This window comes from Python bivittatus, unplaced genomic scaffold (genome assembly GCF_059951505.1).
Source record: "Python bivittatus isolate LINGU-HERP-01145 unplaced genomic scaffold, Pbiv_v1 ctg000020_np1212, whole genome shotgun sequence".
Lineage (NCBI taxonomy): Eukaryota > Metazoa > Chordata > Lepidosauria > Squamata > Pythonidae > Python > Python bivittatus.
In genome coordinates this window covers 20,604,598-20,621,070 of record NW_028277030.1, presented here as the reverse complement: position 1 = coordinate 20,621,070, position 16,473 = coordinate 20,604,598, and the positions used below count along the sequence as shown (strand labels likewise).

Below are 16,473 nucleotides of genomic sequence, written 5' to 3'. Positions count from 1 at the left end.
TGAAAGATGGTTTATGACAGAAGACCTTGAATGAATTTCAAAATAGCTTTCTAAGTAGCCTCTATATCCAAATATTGGCCCCTACTTCAAAGTGGAATATAAAAAATATTTACTCCCATCTCCATATTATATTTTATATAATATGATTTTACTGTTAGACAAACAAGGAAGAATGTGTCTTCTGAAAATGTGGGTTGAAGTATAATCTTTAATTTCTTCTCTTCCCACATAGATGACAGAAGAACAGCTTCATTTTTAACAGATTCTTCACTGGTAGTCATGTACAAACCAGTACTTACGGTTTAAAAGAAAGAGCCAGGTTTCCAAACTTTCTGTCCTAGAATATTATTGCAAACTAGTATTTCCTTAAAACCACAACCCCAGGTTTATTCATAATGACAAATAGAAATCCACAAAAGTGAAACTAAATTCTGATTTATTCTTCCTGGCTGTATGCATGGAGAAGAATGGAGAGCTTTTTAATATTTCTACTCATGTATTACAACATCAAATTATTGTTTGATGTTAAAGATGAATCCAACCAAACAGAACTCTTAATTAAGGAAGAAGGATCTAGAAACAAGCAGAATGAACAGCTTAGCTAAAAGACACACACACACACACAACATTTTTACTGAAATTGCAAAAATGTTTTTATTCTGACAGTAGAAAGAAGAGATAGGAGAAAGAAACCTATTAGTTAGAACTCTAATGCGTATATAATGTTCTAACAAAATATGAAACAAAATAAATAATTAAGCCCAGATATTTTGCTATCAGAAATGGTAAATTTCAATCTGTGGGGAAAAGATTGTAAGGCCTTCTGCAGGGATGTCCTGCATCTTTAAATACTGAGCAACAGCATGAAACACTGTATCTACTGCATTTTCCCCAAGATGTAGCACTAATGCAATAAAGACCAACAGGAGCCCGGGCTGCTGTAATGTGCAAACTTTAGAACAGAGAGATCATTTCAGATGTTGCCTGAAACAGTGGCTAAACTTGAAGTGGAGTAAGAATGAAAACATTCCACAAGTTGAACAGAAATATAAAAACTGGTGACAAATGTTCAGAAAATATTAATTTGGTTAATAAAACAAATTTATTTTCACAAGTCTAGTGCTGCACCTTGATAGGAGAAAGAACTGTTTAGGGCAGAAATGAAACAATAGCTGTTTTGCATGCAAAATTATTCATTTGACTAATTTTTTATTTTCTTATGTAGAAGACATAGAGTCTATCTCCATATTTGTCTCCAGTCTCCTTTTTTCCTACTTTATGTACATTTGTTCTGTTCTCAATTCAAAATTATTTATAATATACATTCTTTAGTTTAGCCTGACCTCTATCTTATTCCACAGAGTTATGATTATTTATTAATATCAGTTACAAAATATTTGAACAACAAAAGGGCCTGATGGCCTCTGAAGCCAGTGGAAAACCTTCCATTAACAAACTGGATCTACAAGAAAACTTGTAATAAAAGAATGAAATGAAATAAATGAATTCATTTATTGACTTTGCAGAGGAATAAGCTGACTCACCAATATTTAGTTTTCATATACAACAGCTTAAAATATTTTACTGATATTGCAGAAATTCAGATTGCTGCCTTTAAATATGGTGTGATAACAATTTATACCATCTTTTTTTCTGTGAGTACATCTGTACATTTTGCTTGATCTGTTCCACAGTCAGTTGCCCAGCATAAATCTACAGATACATGAAATTTTGCTGCTTCCCACCTTTTTTTGGAGTTTAGATCAGTGACTTGCCAAACTAATTTGTTTCTGTTGAAGATCTTCATCATTTAATTGAGGCATTTGATTAATGGGCTTAATTGCTGACAAATCAAATGGTTTTGGTATATCTATTCTGAGTTCTCCTTGGCGAACAGCTATGTAGGGCCTCAGAGCATCAGCTGTCACTTTCTCAAACCAATCAAGTAGCTTTTGGAGGTATTGGAAGAATGCAGTATAGTTCTCAATTGTCAAGTCAATCAATCTTTGTGTCTCACTGATGAACATTTCATAAGAATTGAAAAAGTGATTGTATGTCTCCTGCAGCTTTGCCTTGACCTGTTTGTTTTGTTCAGCAGCACTCTGTTTTGCAGCTTCAGACCAATACAGGATCTTTTCATGTGCAATTTTGGAGAGCTCAGTGAGTTTTTCTTGGTTCTCCAAAAATTCTTTTGCTTGATCTGTTAGGGTTATCATCAGGTCAGCAGCATCATTTATCCATCTGGTGTGCCATTCTAATATAGCATTAAAAAGATTTTTCAACCAATTTATTAACTTTTCTTCCAGTTCATAATATTTGAGAGACCACCCAGCTACGCTTGGATCAACATATTCCTTCCGCAGATCTTTTATGCTTTGTAAAACGTCTTCTAACTTTTCATAAATACTGGAGAAAGTATTCTGGATAATGTTTTCAATGCGAGGAGACAAATATTTTATATCACCTGCTAAGCTTTTCAGTGCTTGTAAGAACTTTAAGAAGAGTTGTTTTGTTTGGTCTTTCAGATACTCATAGTTTTGATCTTGTAAATTTCTGATAAGCTCTTCTGTCTTTTGGAAGACTTGCTGAATTCCTTCTTTTAGGTCTCTTAGATGTTGTGCAAAGTCAATCTCCTGGAGACCAACAAATATCTGACTAACTTTCTTTTGTACATGGGTTAAAAACTTTTTAATTTCTGCAAGTATATCACTACCTTTGATTATCTCAGAGGAAGCTGGAATTTTAATTTCTGCCTCACTGACAAAGGCAATCAAAGAATCAAAATATTCCTGCACTCTTGTAATGTACTGATCTACAGCTTTTGCTACTTTTTCAGTGACCATTACATAAAGTTCTTCACCAGTGTGCTTCCCAGGCAGCCCTGGTACCTGGAGTTTTGTTACCTTCAAAAATTCAATGGCAGAATCAATAAGATGTTTTACCTGTTTATGGTATTCTACTATTACTTCCATTATAGTATCAAAAAATTGGGCTCTGATTCGATCATATTCCATTTTGCTAGATTGATCTGCAGCTGTATGGTATAGCTTTTTGGACTCTTTTCTAATCTGTTCATATTTCCCTGTGACCTGGTTAGTTACTTCATGAAGCTGTTCTTCTAGTTCACTGATACTGTTTAAAGTGTTCATGTACGTTCTGTCAATATTATTTCTCAGAATATCCTTCAGTTTTGAGGTAGCAGAACTGATTTCCATGCCTGTATGTTCACGGTGGTATTTGTTAGCAGTGTAGTACAAAGCATCAGCCATTTCAGGCATCTTCTCTTTTAAAACTTTGAGTAACTCTATGACAGCATCCTCGTTCCAGTTGGTTTTGACTTGAATCAGTTCTGGATTTTTGAAAGATATCTCACTTTTTAAGATATCGACTTCATTCTGAAGGTTAGACTGTAAATGTAAAATACATTTTTATGAAGGGTTATTTTCTACTTTGTTATGGAACAAGACATTTACTCACTATTACATTAAATTAAATCAAATATATTTGCCCTGATTTTACAGTCTGTTGAAGGAATTTAAAATAAAAATGCAGTGTACATAAAAATATAAGTAATGTGTATACCCTGCACACATATATGTTGTATGTGTACCTAGCTACAAGTGTTTCCTTTTCAGAGCAATCATTCACCAATAACAATATGGTGATTCCTGATTTTATTAATTAATTTATACAGAATGATTAAAAATTGTAATGTACCATTTCATGAACATTATTCAAATGATTAGATTTCTATATTAAATCCTTGGCCCAAATTAGGCACTATGCTAATTAAACTTTGCATTTAATATATTTAAATGGAAGTAGCTAACAGAAGATATGATGGTACTGATCGTTAGCAGAATTGCAACAGAACAGAAGGGGGACCTTTTCTGCTAGGAATCTTCAGAATGGATAGATCAGGCCTGATCAGGCCATGTTGCTTTAACACGTGCTGGTATTTGTTTTGTCCCATTTCACATTAATGAGTGTTGGGCTTTTTTTTTTTAAAAAAAGATTTCTTAAATATCTCTACTGGAAATTACGGGTGCTAGTTCTGTTTCTATTTTTCATTCTTTTAAAGAAGTGATAATAACAAATTGAAGTAAATACAGTACATGTCTGCTGTAGATGTATTGAAAATGCCCCTAGGCACTGAATGGAAAAAAGGGGGGTTGGCTACTGTGCTCATGTAACAGGTCTGTTCAAATAGGCCTTGAACTACAGCATAATATCTTGCTTATATTTGTAACCTCCTTTCATTGAAATAGACCTCTAGTGGGGCTGAGTAGTACATTGCATAATAATTTGTAGGAAAAACTATGCTGATGGCTACACTTCGTATCACTTGATAGTCGGTATTGAGAATATTTACGTTTTCCTTGACTGGATCACTAATCAGGTATTCAAATGTTTAGTGTATACATGTGTTTGTATGTGTATTTATACAGATATACATGCACATGAACAAAATATTATGAAGTTGTTCTTACTCAGCAAGCCTTTTGAATGAATCAGTCTCTATATGCCAACTTAATAACAGTAACTGAAGATGGGGGAACAACAAAATATTTCACTGGTCTATAACTAATTGTGCAGGTTCTGATAGGACTGTTTATTAAAGAAACATTTAAGAATAAGTAAAAGGTAATATTAGATAAGCATGATTTAACATTCCTTCCCACCTTTCTTTTAGCCTTTTGACATTGTCCATGAGGGTTTCTTGGCAAGGATACTGGAGTGGGTTGCCATTTCCTTCTCCAGTGGGCCTTAGGAAGCATTACTAACAACAAAGCTAGCAGATGACAGTATTCCAGCTGAGGTATTTAAAATACTAAAAGATGATGCTATTAAAGTGCTGCACTTAATATGCCAACAAGTTTGGAAAACACAACAGTGGCCACAGGATTGGAAAAGGTCAGTTTACATTCTAATTCCAAAGAAGGGCAGTGGCAAAGAATGCTCAAACTATCGCACAATTGCGCTCATTTCACAAGCTAGCAAGGTTATGCTCAGAATTCTACAGGCTAGGCTTCAGCAGTACATGAACTGAGAACTACCGGATGTACAAACTGGGTTTCGAAGAGGCAGAGGAACTAGAGATCAAACTGGCAACATTCGCTGGATCATGGAGAAAGCACGAGAGTTCCAGATAAACATCTACTTCTGCTTCATTGACTATGCAAAAGCCTTCGATTGTGTGGATCACAACAAACTCTGGCAAATTCTTAAAGAGATGGGAGTACCAGACCACCTTACCTGTTCTCCTGAGAAATCTGTATGCAGGCCAAGAAGCAACAGTTAGAACCGGTCACGGAACAACCGATTGGTTCAAAATAGGGAAAGGAGTACGACAAGGCTGTATACTGTCACCCTGCTTATTTAACTTATATGCAGAGTACATCATGAGAAATGCCAGGCTGGAAGAATCACAAGCTGGAATTAAGATTGCAGGGAGAAACATCAACAACCTCAGATATGCAGACGATACCATCCTAATGGCAGAAACTGAAGAAGAACTAAAGAGCCTCTTGATGAGGGTGAAAGAGGAGAGTACAAAAGCTGGCTTGAACCTCAACATTAAAAAAAACTAAGATCATGGCATCTGGACCCATCAATTCCTGGCAAATAGAAGGGGTAGAAATGGAAGCAGTAACAGACTTTATTTACTTGTGTTCCAAGATCACCACAGACGGAGACTGCAGCCATGAAATTAAAAGATTCTTGCTCCTTGGGAGGAAAGCTATGGCAAACCTAGACAGCATATTAAAAAGCAGAGACATCATCTTGCCAACAAAGATCCGCATAATCAAAGCTGTGGTTTTTCCAGTAGCAATGTATGGCTGTGAGAGCTGGACCATAAGGAAGGCTGAGCGCTGAAGAATTGATGCCTTTGAATTGTGGTGCTGGAGAAGACTCTTGGGAGTCCCTTGGACTGCTAGAAGGTCAAACTAGTCAATCCTAAAGGAAATCAATCCTGAGTGCTCACTGGAAGGATTGATACTGAAGCTCAAGCTCAGATACTTTGGCCACATAATGTGAAGAGAGGATTCTTTGGGAAAGATCCTGATGCTGGGAAAGATTGAAGGCAAAAGGAGGAGGGGACAGCAGAGTTTGAGATGATTAGATAGCATCACCAAAGCAATGAATGTGAAATTGAGCAAACTCCAGGAGGCAGTGAAGGACAGGAAGGCCTGGCGTGATGTGGTTCATGGGGTCACGAAGAGTTGGACATGACTTAAGGACTGAACAACAACCACCCACCTTTCTACAATAGGGCCTGAGAGTTGACTTTGCAACAAGATGCTGAAAAAAAATGTTTGTGTAAGGAAGGACAAAATTAAAGCTGCAACTAAGGGAAAAGCCAGCCCTGCGTAGGGGCTTCAGTATCATAATGTTACTAACATAGTAGTGGAGTTTAACCACGTGTAAGTAATTGAACTTAGGTCCCACTGAAGTCGGTTCAACTTTGTCAGAATAAAACTGAAAGTCATTTGAACTATGGAACATAGTCTAATTTATCTTTGCCTACCTGAGTTTGGTAGAAAATCTTGCTGTTGAGAATACTGGCATCTAGACTGATAAGAAAACCAAGAGTACCAGCTGAAGAAGATGATATCAGTGTAGAAACTCTTGAACCATTTCCCTGGTAGTGCATTTGGACATCAGTGAAAGTTGGACTAGTGATGTTCAGGGATACTGTGTCCGAAACAATTCTAAAAGAAACACAAAGTAATCACAGGATAAGTTAATTGCTAATTAATACAAAGTAAAGTTTAAAATCATGGCCTATTATAGAGGCTCAATTTCTTTGGGACGGCCTACTCAGAAAGTCTAGGCTGGCACCAACTCTGAAGTATTTTCAGCATCAGCAAAGACCATTTTGTTTGTGCATGTCTTTTAGGGGCTATTTAAATATATTATCAATAAGTATTTTTATTTGACTGGTTTTAATATTAATTACTTCTGCTGTTTTATTGCTACTGGTTTATATATGATAATAGTTTTCCACAAGTTGAAAGCATGCATCCATGTATAAAATGAAATATGCAATTTTTGTCAGTCACCAGTTCTTAGGGCATTCTTCCACAGTAGGTAAGACAGATTGGCAAATACTAGGTGCCTCACCTTGCAAAAGGATAAATTCAGCCTGTTAGTTCAAAGCCACTACTGGGTACAACCTTAGTTTAGTTTATATGATTGTCGGTAATAATTGCTGTTAGTCACTCTGGATGACTAGGTGGATAAAGAGTAAAAATATATAAAATCTACATTTGATTTTCAGCAGATGCCTATTAATGCATGTTCTCAGTCAACACTTGAATTGGGTCTTTTTTTTTTTTTTTTTTTAGAAAAAGTGGATTTTCAACCTATTTGGTCAAATTTCCTTCATTTTCTATCAATGATTTTATGTATTCTCATGCAATTTTAAAATATTTCTTTTTGATAAAAGAAATCATATTCTATATTGTGTTGTAGGTATTATGTTAACTTAATAGAAAGGAAAAATGTGATAAACCCTTTTCAGAATTATTAAATAGCGTGACTGAGGTGATAGCATCATGCTAACCTTGGATTGATGTGATGGAAAGAATCAGTTAATTTAAAAAGTCAATATGGGGCAACATTTCAAATAGCCACACTTGAAGTTCTATAATCCAATCAATTAAAAGTAAAGTTTTGATGGTGTTCTATAAAGAAATGATGGAGTAGATCTAATGGAGTTCCACTGGGAGGGAAGCCGCTAAATGTCCTCATTACCAGTCATAAGCACAATCTTGCCTTTGGAACTCAAGGAATGTTTAGAAAGGCCTTACTTCCCCATGTCAGTGCACACAGAGAAGGTGCCTCTTTAGACAAGCTTTTCTGAGTAGATATCTGTATTCCTTGTCCTCATTTACTTTGAGATAATGCTTACAGAGTATGGTATTAAGTCTCCCTTACGTAACACTGCTCAACTAATTAGGATTCCCCATTTATAGCATATAGTTTGATGTACAGATATGTTGACAAAAAGAATATTTACCTATCTATTTCTGCAATGAAGACGCCTTTATATTTTGCACTTAGCTCAGGATGAGCTAAATCATACTGCGTATCTAGTGTGAAACGGTTGTCTTCATATTTGTAGGTGGCTACACCTAGAAAGGAAAGGTTTCATACAGGTGAAATTGGATTTCACAAATTTAGGAAATGAAACATACCTTGATTTCATAGATTTTTGCACAATGTCCTTGGGATTTTTTTTCCCCCTTAACCATTCTCTGCAGTTAACAGAACAGTTACTATTGGTTTCTTCAGTTCTAAAGTAGCTGCTATAACAACATATATACAGCAAAACTAGTCTCATGAATTCTGGATGAATCAATACTTCCCAGATCTAATCACTTTTCACCCACATTCTAAATCTAGATGAATTTCAAACTTCTCCATGCTGCCAAACATTACCCTGCCCCATCTTACCTACATTATTACACATTATAAACTAGTTGAAGTTCCTTCAATTCACTTATCTTAAATTTTAATCAACTATATCCAATTCAAAGATAAAATTATATAGAACATAATCCTAATATTCTTACCATCTAAATCGTATTCCAGAAACTGCAATGGTGAATTTGCAGTAAAGTCAATGGAATGTTCAAAAGCATCCTTTGTGTTCTTCAGATCTGTTTTCCAGGTAGCACTGTACAATGGGGAAGTGATCTTGAAAGAACTAGACAAAGCTCCAAATTTGGGGAAGTAAATTCCAGCAGGTAAAGCAAATTTGAAAGCTGGTATTTCAATCTGCTGTTGAGGAATTGTAATTGTAGGTAAATCAAAATCAGCTATCTTGTTGGCTGCAGCATTCAGATCCACATTCATATTACCAAGAGAAAGTGTCTTTGGAAGAGTAAATTGGGGTACTGTTACGAGATACTTGGGAATAGTCAGCTCAAAGTATGGAATTTTATTTTGTTCCAGATTAATGTATTTGGTTATTACATCAAATTGGGGAAACTGTATTTTTGGGAGCAAAGGAAGGCTGATATCAAATGATGTACTAGTCAGCCTTTCAGGGACTTTGAACTCACGTTGAACAATGGTGTAAGATGGAATGTCAAGAGTTGAAATAACAGGATTTTGAACATTTGGTTGAATTTCAGGAAACATGATTGTAAATCCATCTGCCAGTTGATTGATATTTATAGGGAAAAAATATCCATCTTCATTTTTTGTGTATACTATATTTGTTGATGCATTTAGGTATTGCTTCTCTTCAGGTCTAGTGGTGAGATCTAATTTCAAGATGTGCCATAAACTCCTGTCATAAACTGGTAGCACAAACTGTCTGAGGAAGCCCATGTACCCTCCCAAAGATGCTGACAAGTCAACTTGAGCTTGTACATTATTATTTGCTAACTGCAAGTCATGTCCAAGGAAGAAAGAAAGGATTTGGCTTTCACTCTTCCAGTCAATTTTTTGATTTCCATTATTAACAGCCAGCGAAAGGGCTTGATTAACTGAAGTCTCACCAAAGAAATTATTTGGTTGGGCAACTTGCATCTGAAGAGCTGCTGATGTAATACCAGAAGCTAGTTCCAGAGTTACTTTGCAGATCTGATTTCCTTTAGTTCCAATTATTGGGTAATAATATAGATAGTTTTCCCCACTATGGTCCCATACAGCATAAAGACGATCAGTAGATGCCTCAATGGCAACATTTTCTTTTGTGTCAAAATTCCAGTTGTCTTCAGCATTTGAACTAGTCTCAAACTTGAAAGCTGACCGAATACCTTTAGAATTTAAATAAGCATTTGCTTCATGAACTAACTTCCCAGAAAATGGTTTTCCTTTGTAAAATTCACCATTGATGAAACTGTTGGTTGATGTATCAGCTGATATGTAAGATATAATATTTTCTAGCTTAGCCTGGTGGACAACTGCTCCTTTAGCATTGACATAATTGGTATCAATATCATAATTTAAATTTATTTTTGAAGAGATTATTGGTATTGTTTTGGCATTTCCTTTAAGCTCCTGCTCAAAATTCACTTTCAAGCCAGGCACAGTCATCTTTGCTGCGGTTACCACTGAAGCTTCTATGTTTTTCTTTGTGAAACTGATAGTGCTATCATGATTTCCTTCTATAACTTTGTTTTTCAGGGATAATGCAGTTGCTAGTTTCAGACCCCTTTTCCTTGTGATGCTTGTTGTTCCATCCAACTGATACTGTAGGGCATCAATCACAGAAGTGGAGGAGGAACTCAGTCGAGCAACAATATCAGATTGGTTAAAAAAGCCAGCATTTGTATTCAGGGTAATCATGCTAGATTTAAATGAGAAATCATAGGTAATATTTCCAAAGGCTGCAATATAGATTTGGTTTGGCAGTGGGCTTACTTGATAGTTGAGAAGCTTCAGTGTCCTCAGCTCTTGGGGAATGCGAAGGACAGGTAGTTCCAGTGATGGAAGGACTACTGTATATGATGGCATTGAAAACCCAACAAATGGAACAGTGAAACGTGGGGTGCTCATTTCTTTTGGAAGCAGGTAACCAAAAGTTGGGAGCTCTGTTGAAAAGGGAGAGACCTCAATGTTTAGCACGGGAATAGTGTACCCTGGAATCCTGAAGATTTGCCGATCTTGGTTAACTGAAGGATTCACTTTGTATTTATCAAACTTGATCTTGGCTTGGTTATATGATTCTGTCAGAAATGCTAAAGTGTTGTCTCTTCCTCTTTCAAAATGCTTGTTGATGTTCGCTATGTAATAATTAAGGGTTTTGTGCACTCCATCTAAAGGAAGTGGAAATGAGTGTACATCTTTGTTCTTATTGTACTGAACTTTTAGGTTTAAATCAAATGATTGTTTTGGGGTTTTCAGTAATTTTTTCAATCCTGTTTCTTCCCACAGGGAATATCCTTGCACTTGGGGTGTCTTTATACCAAAGTAGGGGACAGATTGTTCAGGAAATGAAAGAGGAATGTTTAGGAATTCCAAGTTAGCATCACCATTCATGGATATAATAGCTTCAATTCTATCTTCATTATTATTAGCAGACAAGCTATGAGTGTATCTATATTGATTAAATCTTCCCTCAGCTATCCAGCTAACTTGTTGAGTGGAAGGACTGAGCACTAAGCCATAGTTATTCAGAAACTCAATTTTTCCAACTATTTTGAGTGGGAAGCTAACTTTTAAATTCATTTTGTTATTAGTTGATGTTTTAATTTCAAATGGCTGTACTAAAAAGGACACATCATTATTTATAGTCCCGGAGATGCGCCCATTCACCTTAGCATTGTGTGCAATGGATAGCTCCATTTTCAGCTGTGCAAGGCTCCCTGTGCCTTGTACATTTAAAACACTATGTCCAAGTTGTGGTGACTCCATTGTAGACTCAACCTGAAGCTTTGAAGAACTTGGCAAGTTGTATTCATATTCCAGTCTTTGGTTGACTCTTAGGTACTTAGCATTTATCTTGTTTTCTGCTACAAATGCAGCTACTGATTTCTCTATGGTGAAACTGACTTTTGATTCATGGGTTCCTTCATCAGAGTAATCATGAGCAGTCCATTTCCAGTCTCCTTTACCAGTGGAAGTAACTGATATGCGTCCAGCCTCCAGTGCTGTTTTTATTTCATTGCTTAATTCAGCTTGGCTAGTGAACTGGGCCTTTGGAACATTGAGCCTATGTGTATATATAGTCTTGCTCTCCATGGAGATCATCTTGTCCAGGTTGACTGTTAGTTTATTATGTAGTTCTATAGCATTACGTGCAGTATGGAAGCTGGCTGTTGTTTCAGCATTTCCTTGAACAGATGTTGTCAAAAATACTACTTCGCTTCCATGATCAGCTTTAAAGTACAAGTGAGTGAACTTCAGGCTTTCTTTTAGGATTAACTTCTTCATCTCAGGAGCCAAAAGGTGAGTATTTGCAGTTATGGTGAAAGCAAGGTAGTCAATTTTGGATACTGCTAGAGCTGAAACAGAGGCTTCAAATTCTGGGCTGTGGGCATGAGCTGTTACATTCTGAAAACCAGCATTAGCCGTCAGTGTGAAGAAGGGAGAAGCAATTCTGCAAGTACCAGACAGTTTTCCAAATGTAGGGACAGTTACAGTATATGGAATACGCGGTAACTGGAATTCTGGAATCTTTATATCTGGAAATTGAAATTCATTCAAGTTCAGCTTTGGAATCAATAATTCAGGTATTTGTAGCTGGGGCAAATTCATTTCTGGTAAAGAAAAGTCTGAAAAATAAAGATCTTTGATTTTTACTTCTTGAAAATATATATCAGTTGCTGGCAGCTGAAAGTCACTTGTCATTATTTGATCTATTGTCCTCACAATCTTCAGTTTGATTTCATTAAAATCAATTGTATAGGAGGGAACTTTAATAGTATTTAGAATGGTAAATTTAGGAGTAGTAAATCTAACTGGGATTCTGATTTCATTTAATTTCTTGAAATTTATCTGATAAGAAGGTACACGAAGGTCAGTTAGTGGAATAATAAAGTCTGGAGTTTGAAATGTTGCGTTCTGTAAGGCTCGGAGACTGAATTCAAAAGCAGGTATGTTGATTATGCCTAGTCTGATTTCAGGAACATTAAAACCAGTTTCAACAAACTGGTTCAGACTGTCAGCCATATTTTTTATATTGTATTTCTCTGCTAAAACACTAATCTTCTTTGAGGTAATGTCCCATTGATCAACTAGATAGGAGATTATGGTCCTGTATAGCTGGCTTGCTTTCTGAAGGTATCTTTGGCATTCCATTGGAATGTCCATTTGATAAATTCTTTTGCGTGCATCTTCCAGGAAATCCCGCATCTTAATTTTCAGTTCCTCTATTGCTGGTGAGCTTAGAAGATCATTGAGCCAGTTAACTATTGCAGCAAGTCTATTATCTTTTAATTTCTCAATATAGTGAGAAACCACCATATAGACCTCTTTGATGTATTGTTTTGCAGCTTCTGCTTTTTGTGGTAGCTCTAAGGCTTTAATTTCATCATTGATTTTTTGAGTTGCTTCCTGGATTTTATTGTTTGTTTCATCTACAAATTTGTTGTAATCAAAGGACTTTAGCTTCTTTATCACAGTATCAAGGAGGTCATTGACTCCATCCACTAGCTTTTTATAATCAAATGTTTGGAGCTGCTTAACGGCATCATCAATAAACTTCAACATTTGATTGAAGAATGATTTTATGTCAATTTTTCTCAGTGTGATGGTTAACTGCTGAATTGTTTCTTTGATTTTCTGTTGTTTAAACAATTCTTCCATCTTATCCATTAGAACTTTGGCCTGCTGGTCAATATTATAGTTTACAATAAGTTCATGCATGTGGACTCGGAACCCATTGATCTTATCAAATATTGCATAATCCTCCATAAAATTTAGAATGATGTCTTTGATTTGTTCAAGGATTTGGTTTATTTTTTCAAATGGAAATTGTATTTTTAACTTTTCTATAAGTATCCCAATGTCAATTGTCTTTATCTGCTGCTTCAAAGTCTCTGCAATATGTTGGCCGTCGAGATTCTGAATCTGGCTCTTCAGTTGATCAAGTTTTTCTTGTATCTGAGCTCTGATTTTGTACTTGGTATCCATATTTTGAACCCAAGCAGCAGCATTGCTTCCTATCTGGCTAGGGTCATACTGAGAAATAAAAGATTGGAGTTGCTGAATGGTGTTGATCATTGTCATACTGATTTCATATTGCTTATCTAGAACTTTTATTTTTTCAACAATTTGCTCAATAAGTTGTATGATAGCTGGTCTTAAGTCATAATTCTCCTTCATATACTTTTCAATTTCATTCAGAAATACTTGCAGCTGAGTCAGAGCTTTTAGAAGATTAGCTTTAGCATTTTCCAACATGTCCTGAACATCATCAACTGTTATGCTATAATCTTTTGTGAAAGCATCCAATTTCTCTTTCAGTTTATTCATTTTACTTTCCAAATCGAAAGAGTTCACATAGTCATTCACCTGCTGGGGAAACTTATCTAATGCTGTTTTGTATTTTCTCATAAGCTGATCTATATTCATATTCTTCAGATTCTTCTGAATGGACTTCAGTGCAGTTAAGATGGAACGTCTGAATTGCTCATAATATGCTGGAAGTCTTTCCAAGAAAGGTAGATTGATGACATGCACATCTGCATTCTTATCATACTTCACAGAAAGAGAGAGGCCAAACTCTTGAGGCTCAGCTATATTTTCTCTTAAACCAAAGGTGTCAATTAGATTAACTCTTTCATCATTTGTGAATGATATCTTTATAGGAAAGTCTAGTACAGAAAGGTCAGCTAAAGTTTGTCCAGTCAACTCCACACCGATATTTTCAGCATTGTTAAAGGCATTAATGTCTTGGGTATATACATGATTATTCAGCTGACTCTTCATTTTCCAAGTACTGCTTTGTTCAGATGGAGTCAAAACAACAGTGGCTTTGCTATCTAATCCAGTATTATATCTTTTCCCAGAATTTAGATTGTGGTCAGTTGATCCCTGGTAATCATGGGAAAAGACAATAGCAAGAGGTTCTGCTTTTAGCAGGAATTTGCTGTACAGTCGACCTGATTGTTCTCCCAAGATTGAAAATCGTCCATCAGCATTGGTATGCATGTCAAAAGTGACAGTAAATGGGGCAGCCACCGATCGTATCTCATTAGAAAAGGTTAAGAATTTAGAGTCACAGTTTGTGTTGACATTGATTGAAGAAGAGAGTCCTGCAACATTTAAATTAACTTTATGGGTAAGAGCTGCACCCTGAATGCTTGCAGCTGTGTCTGTCTTCATATGTGCTGTCAGATCTCCATAAGTAAAGATATAGGTATGCTTTATCTCATTGCCACTATAAGTGCCTTTTATGTTACCATCCAAATTTACCTTCAAGGGTTCAAGCTGCAAGCGGGCTTTGTTGTTTACATTGGCACTACTGTATTTCAAATCATTGTTCAAATTGGCTGTGAGGGAATAGGGCTGTAGCTGCAGGTCCACATGATGTTTGTGGGATATGTCTGGGCTAATGGTGTGATCTAAATTTGAAGCATAAGTCAAGGAGAACCCAGCAGTGTTCAGCTCATGAGTGTGTTCAAGCTTCATTTCTTTGTATGACCCTGTCAAACTATTTGAAAATCGGAGATCTCCTTTATTCACTCTGAAGTTCAAAATATTCTTGCTGTCCACATCCAAAATGCTCCCTTGATATGTGCTCAAAAGTGCTATTTCTGTGAGAGCCAGTTTCCCATCCAAGCTGAATTTTGCATTGTGTATCCCAGCACGTCCATTAGTATCAATCTTCACAGAAGCACCAGAAGTGCCAATTCGTGCATTCATTTCATTCTCAAGGATGAATAAGAGAAGCTGCAGTTTTGTTGTTGCGCTGCTCACCAGTCCATCCTGCTTAATACTTAAAGCAGACTTGTGTTCTGCTTTGTTTCTTTCATTGTCCCATGACAAGTCACTGATCAGTTCAACACCTTGATTATTAACAGAGCCTGATACCAGGGCATAATATTTATTTTCTAAGTAATTGGCCTTTAACTCAGAGTGAAGGATAGCTTGCTGCTTGTCTAGAGTTAAATCAAACTTATTGATAGTTCCAAAGTTTGTGTGGGTTCCATGTGTCTCTGATGACAGTTTCAGCTGGCTGTTTTGATAACTTAAGGAAGCCTTGTTAGTCAGAGAGTAACCCTCTATGTTTGAGATAGATAAGATTGTCCATGCATCCTCAGTAATTTTTTGAATCATCTGGTTAGTAGCCTGAAACAAGGAAGAATCAAACTTCAGGTTTGATTCCCATATCAGCTGGAGACTATTCTTATCAGAGGTGATAGATTGTATATATGTGGTTTTGGCAAAAGCTGTAGCAACATTCAATTGTCCATCCAGATTGAGATTACCAACATGTGAATTGTCAAGCTCTTTGGAATCGTGGTCGACAGACAAGGAAAACCTAGCTCCGAGGGGACTGGAAGTCTCAAATGTTATGGTATTTTTAACAGTGGGATTGAGTCCATATTTGTTGATATTCCTGAATTTAAAATTGGAATTGAGGAGGCTGTGATGGAGTGAGTTTTCATAATTACAGGTAAGTGCATTTCTGTCATAACTTGCTTCTGCCTGACCTGAAATAAAATAGAAAAGAAAAAAAAATAACATTAGTAACTTGGAGATTTTGTGATTTTTAAATGATTGCTCTCCTTTCATCATTCATAAATCCTTTAATCCAGATATTTAAAATGCAAGAAGTATGCTTGTTTACTTGAAAGTAAGTCCTGCTGTATTTGATGGGACCTTGATCCAAATAAGTGTGCACAGCGGCTGACTTGAATAGGTCTTTTTTTTCTTTGACCTGTGACGACTACTGTACGTGGGAAAGGTAATGCAGTTTATTTGGCAAAATTTTCAAAAGTGGTTTCAAATTGTCCTCTTCCTAGGGCTGAGAAGTAATAACTGGACAAAAGTTAGCCAGCTGCCTTT

General features: G+C 36.2%; 1 protein-coding gene across 1 annotated transcript in view; it reads right to left on the bottom strand.

Annotated features, from left to right (window-relative positions):
• Positions 1-1,083: 1,083 nt before the first annotated feature.
• The window catches only part of APOB (apolipoprotein B), a 43,999-nt gene continuing 28,609 nt past the window's right edge, over positions 1,084-16,473 (bottom strand). The window contains exons 25-28 of the mRNA XM_015889909.3: positions 8,580-16,118; positions 8,024-8,138; positions 6,530-6,713; positions 1,084-3,407 (exon numbers count right to left, since the gene is read on the bottom strand). Coding sequence (XP_015745395.2) covers positions 1,764-3,407; positions 6,530-6,713; positions 8,024-8,138; positions 8,580-16,118 — 9,482 coding nt within the window. The 3' untranslated portion in view covers positions 1,084-1,763. The remainder of the gene's footprint in view (positions 3,408-6,529; positions 6,714-8,023; positions 8,139-8,579; positions 16,119-16,473) is intronic.